A 21,222-nucleotide genomic window follows, 5' to 3' on the forward strand; every position below is an offset into this window, starting at 1 on the left:
AAATACTCAAATTGTTGAGGGCCTCTGAAAGGGGCCCGACCAGATGCCAGACACACAGTGGGTGCTTTCCTTCCTTAGCAGGGGAGGAGGTGATCTGAGGCTCATCTCTGAGCCAGCCCCAGGCTGAGCACTAATGCGTGTCTTTGTCCCCTGCCCCAGGTGAAGACTTTGTGGACATCCCAGAAAGCTTCTTCGGGGTGGGTGGTGAGGAGGACATCACCATCCAGACGGTGACCTGGCCTGAAGTGGAGCTGCCCCTGCCCCGAAACATCACCGAGGGCGAAGCCCGAGGCACCGTCATCCTCACGGTGAAACCCGTCTTTGATGTGTCCCCCACTGGCCTGGAGCCTGAGGAGCCTTTCACATTTGCAACTCACGTAGAGACCACTGCCTTCCCAGAGGCTGAGAACAGGACAGGAGAGGCCACCAGGCCCTGGGCCTTTACCGAGGAGTCCACGCCTGTCCTGGGCTTCCCCACGGCCTTCACCAGTGCAGACCTTGTTGTGCAGGTGACCGCAGTCCCAGGTGCAGCTGAGGTCCCAGGGCAGCCACGACTGCCGGGGGGTAAGTGCCCACCCCTCAGGGGGCTGCAACGGGGACTGGTGCAGAGAACTTGGCCTTTGGGTTTCTATGCCTTCAACTTAACCTGGGACCTGGGACCAGCCTCCCTCCTCTCAGACTTGGCTCTCCTCTCTTGTGAGGCAAGCGGGATGGACCAGACCAGTGATGCCCATGCTAGTGTGTGTGTGTGTGTCTCTTTCATTACAAAGCATTTCCTTCCAATGAAGTCACAGGTGGAGACTAGTGTATGTATCAACAGGTAAAGGCGAAGTGCGGTGGAGAACGGGGGCTCTTCTTTACAGGGGCCCACCTCACCCCATCAGGCACTTCCACAGAATAGAGCTGCTTGAAAACAGCTGCATTGGGTGACCCCTGGACCCCTCACAGCACTGAGCCTCCAGGTCAGGGGTCAGCAAACCACGGCCAGTGGGCCAAATCCAGCTCACCACCTGTTTTATACAGTCCATGAACCAAGAATTAAGAATAGTAGTAAGAATCTTTTTAAAGAGATGAAGGGAAAAGACAAAAGAAGAGTAATATTTTGTGACATATCATGAAAATTATATGAAATTCACATTTTAATGCCCACAAATAAAGTTCAGCTGAAACAAACCCACATCCATTTGTTAACATGTTGTCCGTGGCAAATTTAGGGCTATCATGGTAGGATTAAGTAGTTTTAAGCCACAAAGCTTACAATGTGTTCTGCCTGGCCCTTTCCAGAAAACGTTTGCCACCCTTGTTCTGGGATGATGGTATTTCAGGTGGCTCATAAGTGTCTGGGGAACTGGGGTGTCACATCACAGGGAGCTCAGCTGGTCCCCAAGCTCACGTCCATGAACAGGAAGGACATTCTGGGGCCTCCATCAGGGCTTTGGTGATGTCTCCTCCTGGGGGAGGGGCAGATGGACGCTGCCATCCACCATCACACCCACAATGCCACCAAGTGGGGTTTTAGCCTGAACTGCCCAGATAAATACAGTATGTTGAGAAGGAAGAATTGTTGAGAAGTTTGGGGTAACACCAATGATGTCTGGGTCCCAGGGTGGGTCCAAGGCTGAAGGGACCCTCACTCTCTCCACATGGCCACCACATAAGAAGGTGCCAGTGGACAGATGAGCGTCTAACACAGGATAGGACAAAGAATGTGGAACAGACTCAGCCTGGGGATCCACAACTGTGACATAAACTGGCCAGTCACCCAGGGAAGTGTCAAAAACAAGTGTGCATCCAGCTGAATGCAGTGGGGAGGCGGAGTAAGTAGGGGCTCAAGGACAGGCTGTGTGGACCCCAGCCCCTTTGGGAATCTGGCAAAGCTATGAGTCCACTCCCCAGCAATATGCCTGCTGCACCCACACAAACTTTACAGCCACTTTCAGGAAGGCCACCCACCCCTTGAACCCGGGACTCTGGGCCTGGTGGAGGAAATGCCACTGATTGTTTGGTTTCTTCCTTCTCCTTCTCTATTGTTTCCACATGCTTTGTAATGATCGTTTGTTCTTTATACAATAAGAAAAAAAATGCATTTGTTCTAAAGAGTAAAGGGACAAATGAGCACCCTGAGAGTAAGGAGCCCAGGAAGGAGGGTTGGGGAGGTCTATGGCAGAAGAGTCCTAGAAGGCTCCCTCAGAGGTGGATTTCAGGAGCAGTTTGAACAAGCAGAGAAAAACCACTCGGCTGGGAATCAGATCAGGAGTAGGAAAGGAAGAGGGATGAGAGGAGGTCACTTCTCAAGAAGCCAGGGCTCTCTCCACACCCTCAGAGCCTCGAGAATCCAGCCCCATGAGCACCAGCACTGTGGTACCCGGTCCATGCCCTGAGCCTGCCCTGTCTCTCCTTCTCTCCCTCTCCTCCCCACCCAGGGGTTGTGTTCCACTACCGCCCGGGCTCCTCCCGCTACTCGCTAACCTTCGAGGAGGCACAGCAGGCCTGCCTGAGCACCGGGGCCGTCATCGCCTCACCGGAGCAGCTCCAGGCTGCCTATGAAGCAGGCTACGAGCAGTGTGACGCCGGCTGGCTACAGGACCAGACCGTCAGGTGACAGACGAGCTGGGCTCCCCTCCCAGCCCAAACCCAACCCTGAGAGATCAGGCTTGGAGAATGAGAGCCTGCGGCAGCCAGCACAGAGCAGGCACCTGCCACACTGTGGGTTAATTAATTAATTAATGGCTCATGGTCACTCCTTTAATTTCTCCCCTAGACAAGATATATACTGAGACTGTGGGGAAGGGCCCTGGGTGACATTAACTCATTGGTCATTTCCCCCCCTTAAAAGACATAGAGAAGGAGAGCCCCTCCTCAAGCCCCCAGTGCCCTCCAGTTTGACCCCGTGCCCTGCCTTGCCATGGAATCTGTTCTGAAGCCAAGAATCCCTCCCTCCCCACCCAAAGACCCCCAGACCCTTTCCCTCGCCATGCAAGGAACTTGCTGCATGAGAGGTTCCTTCCTGGTTTGAATCCCATTGGACAAGAGAAGACACACCTGCCTGAGTCCTCAAGTGACCTTCTGGCCTCACCCTGGGGTCCTGCATCCCCCAGCCCCCAGAACAGGCTTTCATCCATCCCTCCCACCCTCCTCTGCAGATACCCCATTGTGAGCCCACGGACCCCATGTGTGGGTGACAAGGACAGCAGCCCAGGGGTCAGGACCTACGGTGTGCGGCCACCATCAGAAACCTATGATGTCTACTGCTACGTGGACAGGCTCGAGGGTACAGGCCACATTCTCACATTTCGGGTTCTAGACAGCAGGGGTCTGACGGGAAGCCACAGAGGAGGGGAGTTACCATCCACCTAGTCGCATTCCCACCTGGGCGGGAAGCGGGGGGCAGAGCGTGTTTAAGAAAGAAAGCCCCCCCAGCTCCTCTCCCAGGTCAGGCCCCTTCTCTCCCCCTCAGGTGGTTCACGAGGACTCCCCAGCATTGCAGGAGAGCATTGTTTTCTTTAAAAAGCAATGAGTTCTGTGGATAAATGAATCAATTCACTTATACCAAGAAGTGTTATATATACCAACTGCTTCATAGAGAATCTCAATGCACATGAACAAATCAAAGACTCTAAAAAGTCCTTCAGTAAGAAAAAGTCTCTAACTCTGCTTAACCAAGCATTTGACCAAGCTTATTTAAACACAGACCCTTTATTTGGTTTTATTTTATTTCTTTTCATTTCAATTAAAATCACCAAATTACTGTTTCACTGAACCCAATTTTGGAAATGCTGGCATTCTGGAAAGATTTCAGCATTGCCATTCACTTGTTTTGGAACCTGGACAAATTACTTCTCTAGGCCTCAATTTCCTCATCTGTAAAATGGGGTTGATTTATGCTAATACCAGAGACTTTTTTTGAGTATTAAATGAGATGTCCATGAAAAGTGCCAGGTATAAGCAGATGTTCAGTAAATGTGAACTTCCTTCCCCTAAATCAGACAGGGACCTGGGTAGAGTTCGAGGTGCTGGGACCCAACACCCAACAGTGGCAACGGGACCCACCGCCTGCCCTCCATGAGTTCACAGGGTGGGGTGAGGGTTGGGGTGGGGCTGCAGGTCCACAGCATTCGGTGCTTGATGATTTCATGCTGTGGTTTAGAGGAACACAGGGTACCCAAGGGAGTACCTCTCCTAGCTGGAGGAGGGGGTGCCTAAGTGCGACTGGAGAATCTAGAAAGGAGGGAAGGAGGGGAGAGTGACCACCTCATCGTGATTCAGCTGCCCTGCCCCTGGGTGAGCAGAGGCTGCTCTGGCCATGGGGGTGGAGGATCACACCTGCCACCTGCCTCTGCCCCCAGGGGAGGTGTTCTTCGCCACACGCCTGGAGCAGTTCACCTTCCAGGAAGCCCAGGAGTTCTGTGAATCCCAAAATGCCACACTGGCCTCCACGGGCCAGCTCTATGCTGCCTGGAGCCGTGGCCTGGACAAGTGCTATGCCGGCTGGCTGTCCGACGGCAGCCTCCGCTACCCCATCGTCACCCCAAGGCCTGCCTGCGGTGGGGAAAAGCCAGGCGTGAGAACCGTCTACCTCTACCCTAACCAGACAGGCCTCCTGGACCCATTGTCCCGGCACCACGCCTTCTGCTTCCGAGGTATGTGTCCTTACCTCTCTTCCAGCTCCCCTTCTGTCTAGGGGGAGTGACTCCCCTGGGTTCACTCCTCCTGACCTCTGTCCATCCATCAGAGCAAAAAGAATAGGCTTTGACCCCAAGGCAAGTGCATCATTCTAAGGTGCCCCTAGAGGCACATAGAAAGAAATGAGTAAGAACTTGGGCTCTAAAATCAGACAGACCTGAATTATGGCTTAGTAGCTGTGTGACCCTGGGCAAGTCACTCAACCTATCTGTTCCTGTGCTTCATCTTTTTTTGTTTTGTTTTGTTTTTGTGAAAGAGGTAATTAGGTTTATTTACTTATTTATTTTTTAATGGCAGTACTGGGAATTGAACTCAGGACCTTCTGCACATTAGGCATGCACTCTACCACTGAGCTATACCCTCTGCTCTGCTTTGTCTTTAAAATAGTGATATAATAGTTCCTACCACAAAGACTTGCCGTAAGGATTAACTGGGATAATACATGCAAAACACTTGGTATAGTCCCTGGGACATTGTAAATGCTCAATAAATGTTAGCTTTATTGTGATAAATAAATGGCATATATTAAAAGGTGTACAAATTAAAACAGTATATATATTCTTTTAATTTGTACACCTTTGTCAAATTTTACGCCCACTTCTAAATATTTTTGTGATGAGTTTAGTCAAATTACTCTATTATTCTTCACTAAGCACCAGAAATTCACATTTTTAATTGACCCATGCTGAGGACTTGATGCCATGTTACCAAAGGTCTGAGAGGGATGTCAGACAATTCAGTGGGCCTGGCCAAGACCTCACTGGACTCTGATTGGATGAGTTCTCACAGGGTCCATGAGTCTAGATGCACTGACTAGAATGTAGATTGCAGTAATGGCTTGTGCCACATTTAACATATTATACATCAAAATGCAGTATATTTGTAACTTCCTATGAATTTGTAATTATTTCAAAATAAAGTTAATTAAAAAAAAACCCCTGAGTGTCCACAAGTTTCCCAGACTTCCAGCATCACCTTTTAAAACCTAATTCAAAGTAAGTTCAGTCCCACTCTGCCAGTCCCAAGAAAGCCAGTTCCCTTCCAGAAAGTTTGATGAGACTCTTGCCCTCAAACCCCTCTCCCTGCTCTGGGCATCAAAAGCCCAGCCAGTTAGCCTCCCAGTAAATTCCCAGCCATGCAGAGGCACCATCCATCCACGACCCTCCATCACTCAGCCTTTCATATAACTGCCATGAAGTTTGGCTTCCTTCTTCATCAAGCCCACTGCTGTTCACCCCTAAACTAGAACAGTTACCCTCAGCCAATGAATCCTGCCTTTGTCCCTCCAGTGTCAGGATGGCTTCATGCATTTTAAATAGCACTCTCCTGATTTTGACCCAGACACACTTAGTATATAATTTCTGTCCCCAAGAAAGGCAGCATCGTGCAGTAGTTGAGAGCAGAGTCTGGCACGAGATACTTGGGTTCAAAGACTAGATCTACCACTTATAAGCCACTGACACTGAGCAAGTCACTTAACTCTGTGCCTTAGTTTTCTTATCTGTAAATGACATCATAGTTTGTATCTCACATGGCTGTTACGAGATAAAATGATTTTATATACATAACACCTTTAAAGAGTGCCTGGCATATACAATACAGTCTGCAGAAAAAGTGCCCCAGATCGCCCTGAAATAAAGTGCTGATGGTGTGTGCATATTGATATAGGCCATGCAAATGGCTCTTATTAATTGGAGACAAGAGCCATCTCACTGGACTGGGTAGGGGTGGAAAGTCGAGGACCAGCAAGGTTTGTACACAGGTCTGGCCCACCCCAGAGTCACCTAGCTCCCCTGAAGTATGGGGATGGGTCACACTGGTAAGAAGGAACCCTCACCATCCACATCCCTTTTAGGTGTCTCAGTGGCGCCCTCTCCAGGAGAAGAGGAGGGTGGCACAGCCACACCACTCCCTGGCGTGGAGGACTGGATCGCTACCCACGTGGAGCCCGGTGTGGCTGCTGTCCCCGTGGGGGAGGGGACGACTGCAATCTCAGAGTTCACCACTGAGCCAGAAAAGCAGACGGAGTGGGAAGCCCCCTACACCCCAGTGGGCACTTCCCCACTGCCAGGTCCGTGGGGCTTGGACTCAGGGGCGCGTCTTGATGCTTCACGTGCCTGCGGGCCTAGGGTGTGCTGTAGGGGGTGGTGTGGTTTCTTTCCCTGGGACCTGTGCTCTGTTTCCCCAGCTCTGTCACTAGGCACCTCAGCTGGCCTCTAGGACCAACCCCCACGGGTCTTCTCTTTTTCTCTATTTTCCAAATCCTCTGTAATAGGGCTCTCAGAATTAAAATAGTTGGTGTATTTTTGCAAACACCGCCTGGCCCTCCCAGCCTCAGAGGGATGGGTTCCAATGAACAATTCTCACATCCAAGGAGTATCAGCATGGTCGGAAGAACTTATTAAAACACGGTGTGCCGGGTCCCACCCCAGAGTTCCTGATTCAGTGGGACTGGGGTAGGATCTGAGAATTTGCTTTTCTGTCAGGCTCCCAGGTGATACTGGTGCTGATGGTCTGGAGACCACACTTTGAAAGTCATGGGTTTAGATAAATGAGATGATACTGTAGAATTACTTGAAAGGTGACCTTGATTGCCTTCATTTGGCAGTCAGGCCCCCATATCCTATGGCTTGTATGGATGGCACCCCCTAGAGACTCACAAAGCACAGCGTGAGGGTGACAGGGAGTTTCCTGGTCCCCATCCTTCCCAAGAGGCTGTGTGAGGTTCCTAATTAGAAAATGTCTGGACACATCCCTGAGCTCTTGAAAGAAAAGTTTTACTGTGGAAGGAATGGAATTCAGTTTCTCTGCATGAGCTTAAAATGGGGCAGAGTTACTAAATCCACATCTCATCTTTCTTCTTCCTTTCCTCCAGGGATCCCTCCTACGTGGCCTCCCACTAGCGCACCAACAGAGGAGAGCACAGCAGGCCCTTCTATAACAGAAGTGCCCTTCACCTCAGAGAAGCCATTCCCCTCAGAGAAGCCATTCCCCTCAGAGGAGCCATTCCCCTCGGAGAAACCATTCCCCTCAGAGGAACCATTTCCCTCGGAGAAGCCATTCCCCTCAGAGGAGCCGTTCCCCTCAGAGGAGCCATTCCCCTCAGAGAAGCCATCCACACTTTCAGCCCCAGTGCCCAGTAGGACCGAGCTGCCAGGCTCTGGGGAGGTATCTGGGGTACCCGAAGTCAGTGGTGACTTCACAGGCAGTGGAGAAGTTTCAGGACACCTGGACTCCATTTGGCAGCCCTCAGGGGAAAGTGCAAGTGGACTGCCCTCTGAAGACCTTGACTCTAGTGGGCTAACCTCTGCAGTGGGCTCAGGCCTGCCTGTGGAAAGTGGACTGGCTTCAGGGGATGAGGATAGAATTATATGGCCCAGCACTCCTAAAGTTGACAGGTTGCCCTCAGGAGGTGAGGTACCAGAGGTCTCTGCTTCTGGAGTAGGGGACCTCAGTGGGCTACCCTCTGGAGAAGGTCCAGAAGTCTCTGTTTCTGGAGTAGAGGATCTCAGCAGACTTCCTTCTGGAGAAGGTCCAGAAATCTCTGTTTCTGGAGTAGAGGACCTCAGCGGACTTCCTTCTGGAGAAGGTCCAGAAGTCTCTGTTTCTGGAGTAGAGGACCTCAGCAGACTTCCTTCTGGAGAAGGTCCAGAAGTCTCTGCCTCTGGAGTAGAGGACCTCAGCAGACTTCCTTCTGGAGAAGGTCCAGAAGTCTCTGTTTCTGGAGTAGAGGACCTCAGCAGACTTCCTTCTGGAGAAGGCCCAGAAGTCTCTGCCTCGGGAGTAGAGGATCTCAGCAGACTTCCTTCTGGAGAAGGTCCAGAAGTCTCTGTTTCTGGAGTAGAGGATCTCAGCAGACTTCCTTCTGGAGAAGGTCCAGAAGTCTCTGCCTCTGGAGTAGAGGACCTCAGTAGACTTCCTTCTGGAGAAGGTCCAGAAGTCTCTGTTTCTGGAGTAGAGGATCTCAGCAGACTTCCTTCTGGAGAAGGTCCAGAAGTCTCTGCCTCGGGAGTAGAGGATCTCAGCAGACTTCCTTCTGGAGAAGGTCCAGAAGTCTCTGTTTCTGGAGTAGAGGACCTCAGCAGACTTCCTTCTGGAGAAGGTCCAGAAGTCTCTGCCTCTGGAGTAGAGGACCTCAGTAGACTTCCTTCTGGAGAAGGTCCAGAAGTCTCTGCCTCTGGAGTAGAGGATCTCAGCAGACTTCCTTCTGGAGAAGGTCCAGAAGTCTCTGTTTCTGGAGTAGAGGATCTCAGCAGACTTCCTTCTGGAGAAGGTCCAGAAGTCTCTGCCTCGGGAGTAGAGGATCTCAGCAGACTTCCTTCTGGAGAAGGTCCAGAAGTCTCTGTTTCTGGAGTAGAGGACCTCAGCAGACTTCCTTCTGGAGAAGGTCCAGAAGTCTCTGCCTCTGGAGTAGAGGACCTCAGTAGACTTCCTTCTGGAGAAGGTCCAGAAGTCTCTGTTTCTGGAGTAGAGGATCTCAGCAGACTTCCTTCTGGAGAAGGTCCAGAAGTCTCTGCCTCTGGAGTAGAGGACCTCAGCAGACTTCCTTCTGGAGAAGGTCCAGAAGTCTCTGCCTCTGGAGTAGAGGATCTCAGCAGACTTCCTTCTGGAGAAGGTCCAGAAGTCTCTGCCTCGGGAGTAGAGGACCTCAGCAGACTTCCTTCTGGAGAAGGTCCAGAAGTCTCTGCCTCTGGAGTAGAGGATCTCAGCAGACTTCCTTCTGGAGAAGGTCCAGAAGTCTCTGCCTCTGGAGTAGAGGATCTCAGCAGACTTCCTTCTGGAGAAGGTCCAGAAGTCTCTGTTTCTGGAGTAGAGGACCTCAGCGGACTTCCTTCTGGAGAAGGTCCAGAAGTCTCTGCTTCTGGAATAGAGGATCTCAGTGGACTTGCTTCTGCAGGAGAGCGTCTAGAGATTCCTGCTTCTGGAGTAGAGGACCTCAGTGGACTTCCTTCTGGAGAAGTTCTAGAGACCTCTGCCTCTGGAGTAGAAGACTTCACTAAACTTCCTTCTGGAGGTGAAGATCATCTAGAGACTTCTGCTTCAGGAGTAGGAGACCTTAGTGGACTTCCTTCTGGAAGGGAAAGTCTGGAGAGCTCTGCTTCTGGAGCTGAGGATCTCAGTGGGTTGACTACTGGAAAAGAAGACTTGATTGGTTCAGCTTCTGGAGATTTGGACTTTGGCAGAATACCTTCTGAAACTCTAGGAAGTGGACAAGCTCCAGAAGCAGGTGGCCTTCCCTCTGGATTTAGTGGTGAGTATTCTGGAGTGGACCTTGGAAGTGGCCCATCCTCTGGCCTTCCTGACTTTAGTGGACTTCCATCTGGTTTCCCAACTGTCTCCCTAGTGGATACTACGTTGGTGGAAGTGGTCACAGCCACCACTGCCGGTGAACTAGAAGGAAGGGGAACCATTGGCATCAGTGGTGCTGGAGAAACATTTGGGCTGCCCTTCAGTGAGTTGGACATTAGTGGGGGAGCAAGTGGACTCCCTTCAGGAGCTGAACTCAGTGGCCAGGCATCGGGGTCTCCTGACATTAGTGGGGAAACATCTGGACTCTTTGATGTCAGTGGACAGCCATCAGGGTTTCCTGACATTAGTGGGGGAACATCTGGGTTTTTTGAGGTCAGTGGGCAGCCATCGGGGTTTTCTGGGGAAATATCTGGCGTGACTGAGCTTAGTGGACTATCCTCCGGACAACCTGATATCAGCGGAGAAACTTCTGGAGTTCTTTCTGGCATTGGTCAACCATTTGGCATAACCGACCTGAGTGGAGAAACATCTGGGATCCCTGATCTCAGTGGGCAGCCATCAGGGCTCCCCGGGTTCAGTGGGACAACATCCGGAATCCCTGGCCTGGTTTCTGGTGCCATGAGTGGCAGTGGTGAATCTTCTGGCATTACATTCGTGGACACCAGTTTGGTTGAGGTGACCCCAACTACATTTAAAGAAGAAGAAGGTTTAGGATCCGTGGAACTCAGTGGCCTCCCTTCAGGAGAGGCAGAACTCTCAGGCACATCTGGAATAGTGGATGTCAGTGGACTATCTTCTGGAGCAATTGAGTCCAGTGGGTTTACATCCCAGCCTCCAGAATTCAGTGGCCTGCCAAGTGGAGTAGCTGAAGTCAGTGGAGAATCCTCTGGAGCTGAGACTGGGAGCAGCCTGCCCTCAGGAGCATATGACGGCAGTGGACTTCCATCTGGTATCCCCACTGTCTCTCTTGTAGACAGAACTTTGGTGGAATCTGTAACCCAGGCTCCAACAGCCCAGGAAGCAGGAGAAGGGCCTTCGGGCATTTTGGAACTTAGTGGTGCCCATTCTGGAGCACCAGACATGTCTGGAGATCATTCAGGACTTTTGGACCTAAGTGGGCTTCAGTCTGGGCTGGTAGAACTCAGTGGAGAGCCATCAAGCACTCCATATTTTAGTGGGGACTTTTCTGGCACCACTGATGTAAGTGGGGAATCCTCTGCAGCCACAAGCACCAGTGGGGAGGCCTCAGGTCTCCCAGAAGTGACTTTAATCAGCTCTGCGTTTGTGGAGGGTGTTACTGAACCAACTGTTTCCCAGGAACTCGGCCAAAGACCCCCTGTAACGTACACCCCCCAGCTTTTTGAGTCCAGTGGAGAAGCGTCTGCATCTGGGGATGCACCAAGGTTCCCTGGGTCTGGGGTAGAAGGGTCATCAGTCCCAGAATCTGGCAGTGAGACACCTGCCTACCCTGAGGCCGAGGTGGGGGTATCGGCTGCACCTGAGGTCAGCGGAGGCACTTCCGGGTCCCCTGATCTGATTGAAACCACCTCCGCCTTCCACGAAACTGACCTGGAGGGAGCCTCAAGCCTGGGAGTGAGCGGCAGCACCTCAGCCTTTCAGGAAGTCCCCAGGGAGGGCTCAGCCACCCCAGAAGTGAGTGGAGAGTCAACCACCACCTATGATGTGGGCACAGAGGCATCGGGCTCTCCGGCCACTCCCGTGGCTTCTGGAGACAGGACTGAAATCAGCGGAGACCTGTCTGGCCACACCTCGGGGTTGAATGTTATCATCAGCACCACCATCCCAGAGTCTGAGCGGACCCAGGAGACCCAGCGCCCTGCAGAGGCGCATCTAGAAATTGAGTCCTCAAGCCCCGTGCACTCAGGAGAAGAGACCCAAACAGCCGAAACAGTCACCTCCCCGACAGATGCTTCCATCCCAGCCTCTCCGGGAGGAACAGATGAATCAGAGGCAACCATGGCAGGTATTGTTGGGATTGTTTTCCTTTAAATGGATTTGGGTCGTTCAGACTGTAGCATAGTGGGAAGCAGTGTAGATTCATGGTTCTGAGCACAGCTCCACCACAGATTAGCTGTGCCGCCTCAGGCAAGTTTCTTAACCTCTCTGAGCCTCATCTGTAAAACAGGAATAGTACCAGGAAGATTAAACAAGATATAAATAGATAGAGAACAAGCACTTAGTATCATACTTTGCACACAGTACACACTTATAGATTAGTGATTGTTACTGTTACAGGGGAGTTACATCACTAGAACATTTATATGTGAATTCAACCACCTCTACTCGGCACAGGAAGCACTATTTAGATAGTGCTGGCGATCCTGCTCATGCCCCTTTCCCAGTGAGTGAATGTGAGATGAGAGAATGAATCTACTTATGACATGTGCACTCAAACAATTACTTTGTACCAGGTTAAAACCTGCACAATTTAAGGAATTTTGGCTATGCCCTGCCTTTAGACCCGTGTCCCCACCCCCACCCTGGTGCAGGTGACTCATCTGTACTGTGATAATTGTCTCACTCCACACAGCCCCAGCCCCGAGCACCAGAAGCTGATGATTTTCCTTTGCTTTTTGCTTTGGGATCCCTTGCATCCCTCTGTGTGCTGAGAGACCTTTCCCATTCAGAGAGCACCCCCACCCAGATGCTGGGGTTTTGGGAGGGACAGAGTACCCAGAATCATGTTGACCCAAAGCCAGCCTTGTGGGCTTCTGGGGCCCTGGGCCCTGACCTCAAGGTCTTGGAGGCCACAATGCACCCTAGGCGGCTATGTTCTTGATGTTCAGCCTCTCCCTGGGGGTTATAGCCCCTGCCAGGTCCTGTGCCGAGGAGCCCTGTGGTACTGGAACCTGCCAGGAGACGGAGGGACACGTCATATGCCTGTGCCCCCCTGGCCACACTAGCAAGCACTGGGACATAGGTAAGACCCTCATCAGCCATGGGGGGCACAGGCAGAGAGGACCCCTTCATCCCTAGGAAGAGCCGCAGGTGGAAGGTGGCAACCAAGGTCAATGGAGGCACAGGCTTCGCAGACAGGGAAGGAGAGGTCCACAGTGATGCGCTGGGGTAGCAGCCATAGGTAAACAGGGCATGTCTTTGTGGAGAATCTGTTCTACACAGCAGTTTAGGAGAAAAAAGTAAATTAGAGAAGTAGTTTGGGTTTTCTCAAGCCAATGATTGTGTTATGAGTAGAAAGGAAAATGTGCTTAAATTTTGAAGATAAAACTTGAGGCTTCATAGAAATGTTGAGCTAGAGTATGTACTGAAGAGAGCCAATCACAGCCCACAGTCCCTGGGAGGGAAACGGCAGGGGCGGTTGCACCATGCAGTGTGAACCTCTTCAGGAAAGTCCCTACGGTCCCCTCTATGCTTAGGTCTGGGCAGGGTTTGGGACCACTTCATGCCCCAAGGGAGATAAAACAGACAGTGCTTGTCATCCCCAGCTCCAGGATTCATCGCTGCAGGTCAGCTGTGACCCAGCAGTGCCCCACCCCGGGATCTCTGTCCTTAGTCATGGGTCAAGCAGGTTGGGGGATGAGTGAGGAGCCTGGGGGGTCTGCTGATGGGAGGTGGCCCCCCAAACGAGATGATTAGAATCTGCCTGTCACTCCCTGAACACCTTGAGGCCTGTGGCCAGGAGGACATTTCAGCTCACTAACATCTCCACTGTTGAGGAAAGAAATGTCCAGTTTCCTCCAAGCTCATATTCTTGGGTTAGCATCCACTGCCCCTACACCCTTACCCCCTCCTCTGACTGAAGTCAGGAACCAGAGACCCAAGGCCTTTCTTAAAAGCACTTCATTCCTAGGACATATATAAAATGCCTTTACATCGTGTACAAAGAAGGATTCCGTGTTTACAGATATTAATATGCAAAATAATACCTCATGGTATATTATATATTCATATAATATAAATATGCTGTATACTTGGCACTTACACAAGAAATATATATTTATATATAAACCAGGCACTAGGGTGGGTATCTATTCACTCTCTTCCCCTCTGGGGTCAGCCTCTGTGGGAGCCATGACTGAGACCACTATGGGCCTCCATGGCCAGAGAGGGTGGGCTTTCCTAGGAAGGTCCTGGCCTTAGTATTTCCACTGGACCACAGTGACCCAGGGGTTGTAAACACAACCCCCTGTCATCCACCCCAATGGGGAGGGCAGAGCACTGCCTCGTCGTAGGAGAGGCTGCCCCCGATGAAAACCTGGAGGAGCCCTTGTGTGCTTTCGAGCAAGCGGGACTGAGTCCTCAGTCAGCAGTGGGAGTGGCACTGTCTGTTCCACGAGCAGCGCCCCTGATGGACATCTGGCCAGGTGTGCATACACTTCCTCCCCTCTGGCTGTGCAGGAAGAGAGTGGCAGGGCACCCATCTTGAGTGAAGCATTATGGAACTCAGCTCTGTTGGCCAGCTCAGCCTGGGGCAGCGAGGAACAGACGCAGAGCCCAACAGGACTTCCGGGAATGAGGTAGTTGCCAGGACCAGAACCCCTTTGCCCCCTTTTAGTGTCTTCTGACACCTCTCTCCATTCTTAGCAACTCCTTCCCCAACCTGATACTTGAAGCAAAAATGTGACACTATATCAGAAGTCGCAGCCAGGCTGGTCTCCTGGCACCTCTGAAATTAGAAGTAGGTGACAATGGATCTTAACTAATCTGCTGTAAGGATGGCTTTTCTCTGATCGTGTATATTTCCAAACAGCTTCCTTTCCCACGATTTCTTCCCAGGGAGCTCTGATAGCTTGGTAATTATCTCCATTTGAAAGTGCAGCACAGAGGTTAAGTGATTTGCCTAACTCCACTGAGTGAGTCCAATCAAGAATTGAGGTCTTCACTGTTTAACACACTTGGCAAATAAGAAACCCTGTCTTGAACATAATAACCAGTTACTGCTCTCAAAGAGCTAGAATCCGAACTTCAGAAGGACCAGAGTGAAGAGCGACTGTAGAATTGGAATTGGTCCAACCAGACACTCACAGCCAAGTCCTCACTACGTCATTTGTAAGTAGGGTCAAAGGTAGTGGTTCTCAGCTTTAAAAAATTCGGATGCCTGGGTCCCATTCCCACAGATTCTGATTGGAATGGTCCTGTGCCTGGCACTGGGGTTTTTTGAACTCCCAGGTGACTCTAATGTGCAGACAGAGCTGAGAAACACTGCTGTGAGGATTAAGATCATCTGTGTACATCTGACCGGTTCCCCTTCCCCATCTCTCATTCCATGGATTATGAAAAGCTATGTCATTTCTAAAGAGCAGGTGGTAAGAGCCATTGAAGAGCCCATGACTGTACCGCTAGGGTCCCAGGTCCCTCCTGTTCAATTTAGCTTAAGACTTGGTACTTCCAAAAGGACTGCAGATAAGTGTCCAGTATTCACAGATGACCCACCTGTCTGTCATCTTGCACTAGAACCAGGAACCATAGGTCGTTGAAAGACTGCATACATCAGTGTCATCTTGTTTAGTCAGTGTTCCATAAACGAGTTCCATAAACAAGATTAATAAATTACTAATCTGTACTCTTCACATCAAAATTAACATGTTTAATGAATATTCAGATTCTTTAGCAATTAAAAGCAGGACTATCCTATTTGGATGCACTTGTAAAGCAGAAACATCCTCCCACCTCCTTTGCAATTTCAGTATTTCCTGTGGGGATTCGATTTCTGATTCTGAGGTTTCAATCCTGGCTACTCCTTAGAATCACCTGGGGTGCCTTTAAGAAGCACCACACCTGGATCCCACCCTGAGCTATTCTAATTCAGTTGATCTGGAGAGGGACTCTGGAGTTGGTACTTTTTAAAAAATATTTAAATTAAAAAAAATTTTTTAACTACCATTGTAATTCTTATGTGCAGCTAAGGTTGAGAAATACTATTCTATTCAGATTTCACATCAAATTTCCCAGGAGTCACTGGCGTTGCATGGATTTCTCTAAACTTCTTGGTTAGAAGGGCATGAACTTAAAATTTAATCAGCCTTTTTTTCTGTTTTACTGACATTTTTCACTTTGTGGACTTGGGGTTCTGATCTGTGGTCTTTCATTGTCTCCTCCCCTGTGTTGATGTTTGAATTCCAGTGAAACATTATCCCTCAGGGGTAGGGGAAATGCTTTCAAAACAAGTGAAAATACAGGGTTACAAGTGAAAATACAAATTACACCTTACTGACTTGATTTAACCAAGTTCATGGGCAGATGTTAACAGGTAACCAACTGAATTTGAGAAGTAGGATATCAAAGTTACATTCAACATCAACCTTTAAAATATAAAAGACTGGATAATCTCAAGAACTATAACATTTTAATTTAATCATGTTTGTTTTCAAAGCAAATTGGAACTGATAAATATGTTCTTATAATCCTTCTATCAATTGTGATACACCAGAAAGTGAGTATATTTACTCAAATCTGTTCATCCTGATTGACCCTAAGTCTTTGCAGGGTGCAGAGCATCTATTGAGTTAAGAAATTGTCTTTTTGCTTCTTGAGGGGATTTTTCTCTATCCTAGTCCAGTAAAGTTATGTTCAAGATCACCACATACAGCTGCACAGGTTGTGCACTGAACAATTTGAGGAGTCTCATTCATACCATAGTCTTTGAGTGCTAACCCTTTTAGTTGGGTATTACTTGAGTAAAAGCACCAGCTGTCACTCTTCATTCAGGCTTTTCTATGCGCCAAATTAACTTGGAGGTCCTGGGCTCTGACATAGGCAACAGCTGGACAAGACCTATTCAGGGTGGAGGGCTGAGGTCTCCAATTCAGAAAACAAAGTGATTGTTTGCAAGTATCTTTATTCCCCTTGCTTGTATCAGGAGGCTCTCAGTTATTTTCTCCCTTAAGTTAGAGATATCACAAGGGCCTTCCTTGTTCAAGAACACACCATCCCTTTTGGTTAGAGTAGTGGGAACAGGACTCAGAGTTCTAATGCTCCCTAGAGTCCCTGCTCAGTAATGACAGGTGAGCCCTCAGCTGGTGCAGCAGAAATGGTAATGACATGCTGACCTCATGATCTAATTCTCTCCTCCTTCTCCTCCAATCTGTCTCCCCCACTTACCAGTGTGGACAAGTCACCTCATTTGTCTCCTTATCTGTAAAATGGCACAAGATGCCCATGCCATAGGGCCGTTGGGAGGATAACATGTGTGTGAGACAAAGTGTTGGGCTCAAAGATTCTTGAGAGATACTCGCTCCCTCTCTTTCCTCTCTTCCTTCACACAATTTGCCCAGAACTCTTCCCATCCTCCATCTGCTGTCACCTTGTCTGAGGTCCCCCAACTACTCACAGCAGGTCCCAGCCCACTCTTCTCATGATTCCAGAAGACAAGCAGTATCCTAATTGCCTTCACAGAAAGAGGTGGGCGATTTAGGGCTGGAGCAGCTCTTCAAGCCAGAGGAATAGGAGAGGAGGCACCACAGGCCTGAGTGACTAACAAGAAAGCCCCACACAGGATGCTCAGCCTTCTTCCTAGTGCTGAAAGCCTTTCTAAGCTGCCCCAGTGCCACTCATAGGCTCTCAGGTCTTCATGATTGTGCCCCTCCCTTCCCCCCTCATCTGTGACTCCAGGGCCCTGCATAAAACAGTCCAGGAGCCTGGTTCCTTAAGTTTCAGTCCCTGCAGCCTTCTTAGATTCTGGCCGAACACCAAAGGAAAACAACACTGCCCCTGGACTTCAGGCCACCTAGGGGGATGAGTGATGTGAAATAAGCCCCTGGAGCAGCTGGAAGCCACCTGGCCTGACCTCCCTCAGGGCCTCTCCCTCCCGCCCTCTCCCCCATGGGTTGGCCAGAGGCCCCAGAGTTCATGTCTGGCTCTTCTCCCCACGGGCCACTCCTGTCCCCTGCTCTATACAACTGCTTTAGCGCCTCCATTTGCTTAATACCCCCTTGCCCAGTGCTTCCCATCTCCCATAATGATGCTAATGGACGAAAGAGAACAGTAGCTTTTCTGAAGCAGGAGAGCCTCCCCCAGCTTCCGCCCAGCCCACCAGCCTGACCTATTGCTGCTACTGCTGCTGCTGGGAATCCTGGTGCATGCTGGGAATCCAAGTGCATGCTGGGATTTCAGTCTGTTCCTCCATGCATTTTGGGTTTGCTTGGAACAGTTTCAGACTTGAAACTGTTGGTTTCTAGCCCATGGTGTACAGTCCCTGAAATGAAGTTAAGAATTTTGTGGGAAGAAAGAAATACCTGAAGACTTGAGATTTCCAGGCCATCCATTGCACAAACTGAACCCTGCTCTAGATAACATCTGTTACGCACTAGTGAAAAGGATCCAGAAGAAAGCGCTTTTACCTTCTTCCCAGAGGATTGTCTTTAAGATCTGGTCTGCTCTCATGAGAGGTAAGAATGAAGTCCTGGAACATTATTTGGGACGCTGCTTAAGTGGAGACCACCCACAGACACATCGGGTCCTGAAGGTCGTAGGAACACAGTTGCACATATTATGCTGCCCCTCGAGGCAGTGGAAACCATTCATTGCAGAATTGTATTGATCTCCTGGGAAGAGGAGCTTCACAGTACCTTTTATCATGCTCCCAGGGGAAGTAACTCAGAAAAAAAACAGCAGGTGCCTTTGAAGAACAAATAAGACAGTAGAAGAGAATCTCTAGATCTCTGACTTCACTGAAAGATGCAGAGAAAACAGATTAGGAGATTCAGTTCTCACCTTGGCTAATGGGTGAAAATTTGAGGCAAAGGCCAATGACTTACCAACATAAGTCCCACAAAGAAGTCGGCTCACAAAGAACATCTTGGATCAGAAGGAAAGAAGAGTCCTCTGGGGAACAGAGGCTGCTGGGGACCTGCCTGTATCCCCGACTCATGCTGGTGGATGGCCACTCATAAAGTGCCCTGTAGGCTTCAGACACTGGTCTCCCACGATGCAGCCCTTCTAGAAATCGTGACTCATTGGAAATGTCCATGTTCTGAGGTCTTAAGCTGGAAGATTACATGGGAAAATATTAGGCTGGGTTTCTGTCCCTCCTCGTAAGAGAATGATGTTGGCTTCATCTTTAGAAGATATTCTAGAATCTTATTTACTGAAGACAAAGAAGGTGTCTGCAACCCCCCAAAATCTAACGAGTCTCATGTGAATATCCCATGCTGCCACTTTCTCATGGGCCTGTACTCTGTGAACCACTTCTAGTTTGTCTGTTCAGTATTGCACAACCTTGTCCTTTTTCCTTGGTTCATAACTATAGAGAAAGCTCGGAAAAGAAAGAGCTCTAACCAAGCTTCAAGAACTTGACTTCCAGTGTCCTTGCTCACTGCTATGTTCAGAGCCAATTCAGACCCCAAGGCCTCTTGAAATATTCACAAGAGAAGGCATCTTGGAAAAACTCCAACCTCACCCTCTCAATAGACATTTGCCTTCAGAAGCACCAGATCTCTTTACCCACTGTGAAACCTGGCTCCAATGCTCCAAGCTTGCTAACCAAGAATCACACACATCCAAGAAAACCCTTGTTGGATCTTTGGCTCAGCACTCCAAGATGGCGGCAGCAGCAGCAGCAGCAGCAACAGTTCTTAGGAAATCCAGCCACCCCTCCCAGGGCTCTGGAGAGCAGCAGGGTTGGCCACCCATAAAGAAGCTGCAATGCAATTGCGAAGCTGGAGTTGCCAACAGGAGTCCTAATGGTGGCCCTTGGTTTCTTGCAGACATTGACGAGTGCCTCTCAAGCCCTTGTCTGAACGGAGCCACCTGCCTGGACGCCATCGACTCTTTCACATGCTTATGCCTTCCCAGCTACCAAGGGGACCTGTGTGAGATCGGTACGACCGTCTCGGCTTCAGCTAATGTTACTAACGCTGCACCCCCTCTTCCTCCCTCACCCTTCCCTGCTAACCACAGGTTCTAGGCCCTGGCTGGGGCCCCAAGATCCATCCAGACAGCCACTTCAGGGGCCACAACTGAGAAGTCGGCCCCACTCACTCCCACTCCTTCTCTTGCTGTTCCCTGCGGAAACCCTCCTCTGGGGCACTGGCTGATCTGACCGCAGAAGAGACATGCAGGCCAGACCAGCCTGCACTTTGGAAGGTGGGGCTCTGGGGGCCTTTAAAACACTAACTTTCTCCAGGGCTTCCAGATGCCACCATCAAAGCTGGTGCATGCATCAGACTGAGAAGACAGAGTCAATTCCATGCATTTGTCTTGAAGAAAGCTGTGGGTGGGAGTCACTGGTTCTTGCTCCGGATGACAGCCACGGATCTTCCCAGCATGGTCATGGGCATGTGTCTGCCTGTTGTATTGCCCATGGGACCTTTGTGGCCCCTCCATGGCCTTGGGAGCCACTGTGCCACACAGGCCAAGCTGCCTTTCTCTTCCTCTCTGGCAGGAGCTATGGTTTGTGTGTCTGAGAGCTCCCATGTCATCAGCATGCTCAAGTCATGCATGCCCAGGGACTGCTGCGTGTCACTTGTCCTCATCACCACTGTGACAGCTGCCATGTCCATGCCACTCCTGTCCATGCTTCCTTTCTCCCCCGACCCCTTGTGCAAGGCAAAAAGCTGGCCAGAAAGAACAGAGCCTCATTGCAAGGAACAGGGGCTGCATTTCCCCTCTTGGGCCTTGCCAACCCCTCTGCTTCTGCCCCTGGGCCAGGCCCTGCCAGGGGGAGCTGTGGGCCAGAAACTTCCCAAGACCAGACTGAGCCTGCAGCTCTCTCACCTATGATGTTTCCTAGCCTCCCCATCCTCTTGGATCTCAGGACCAGCCCAGCGCAGAAAGGGAGATGGGGCTTGCGGTCACTGGTAGCAATGGTCCGTGCCAAACTGGAAGTGTTCAGGGGCTCAAAGCCATTTTCAGTGAGCTCTCAAGTTAGAGATCCCAGAAACTTCCAGACAGCAGCTGAAACTCCTAAGAAGTCTCCCTTTGATCCTGTGGGGAGGTAGTTTTGGATTGCATGTTCCTTGGAGGCATTGCCAAGGTTACAGACTAGAGGAGGAACTCAAGGCTTCTGGAAGAAAAAGCCTGGACCCTTCTCCTTCCCTGCAGCCTCCCACCCTCTACCTTCACTCCAAGACTCCAAGAAATCGGTGCATGGGATCTTGCCTGGGATGGGAGTGGAGAGTTATAAGGATTTTCTCTCCTGGGTGTGATAATAGTTGCCACAGAGAGAAGGGTCTGGAATGTCCACGCAGACAACAGTCCTTGGGGGCCAGACTGGGAGAGGAGGCGCTCTGCCGGAGCCCACACAGCGCTCTGCATTCTGATGGAGCAGAGAGAGGGTGCCGGAGTCCCCCAGCTGGGCCCTGGGCCTGGGCG

At 50.4% G+C, this 21,222-nt stretch overlaps 1 protein-coding gene across 3 annotated transcripts in view; it reads left to right on the forward strand.

Moving 5' to 3' along the window:
- ACAN (aggrecan) overlaps positions 1–21,222 on the forward strand; it is a 62,474-nt gene that overhangs the window by 34,283 nt on the left and 6,969 nt on the right. The window contains exons 7-14 of one of the 3 annotated variants that reach the window (XM_045516710.2): positions 160–564; positions 2,424–2,598; positions 3,144–3,271; positions 4,347–4,640; positions 6,539–6,754; positions 7,559–11,917; positions 12,761–12,874; positions 19,617–19,730. In XM_045516710.2, the coding sequence (XP_045372666.2) occupies positions 160–564; positions 2,424–2,598; positions 3,144–3,271; positions 4,347–4,640; positions 6,539–6,754; positions 7,559–11,917; positions 12,761–12,874; positions 19,617–19,730 (5,805 nt within the window). The remainder of the gene's footprint in view (positions 1–159; positions 565–2,423; positions 2,599–3,143; positions 3,272–4,346; positions 4,641–6,538; positions 6,755–7,558; positions 11,918–12,760; positions 12,875–19,616; positions 19,731–21,222) is intronic. The other 2 variants (XM_045516708.2, XM_045516709.2) reach the window with 2 other exon arrangements.

This window comes from Camelus bactrianus, chromosome 27, assembly GCF_048773025.1.
Source record: "Camelus bactrianus isolate YW-2024 breed Bactrian camel chromosome 27, ASM4877302v1, whole genome shotgun sequence".
Taxonomy (NCBI): Eukaryota; Metazoa; Chordata; class Mammalia; order Artiodactyla; family Camelidae; genus Camelus; species Camelus bactrianus.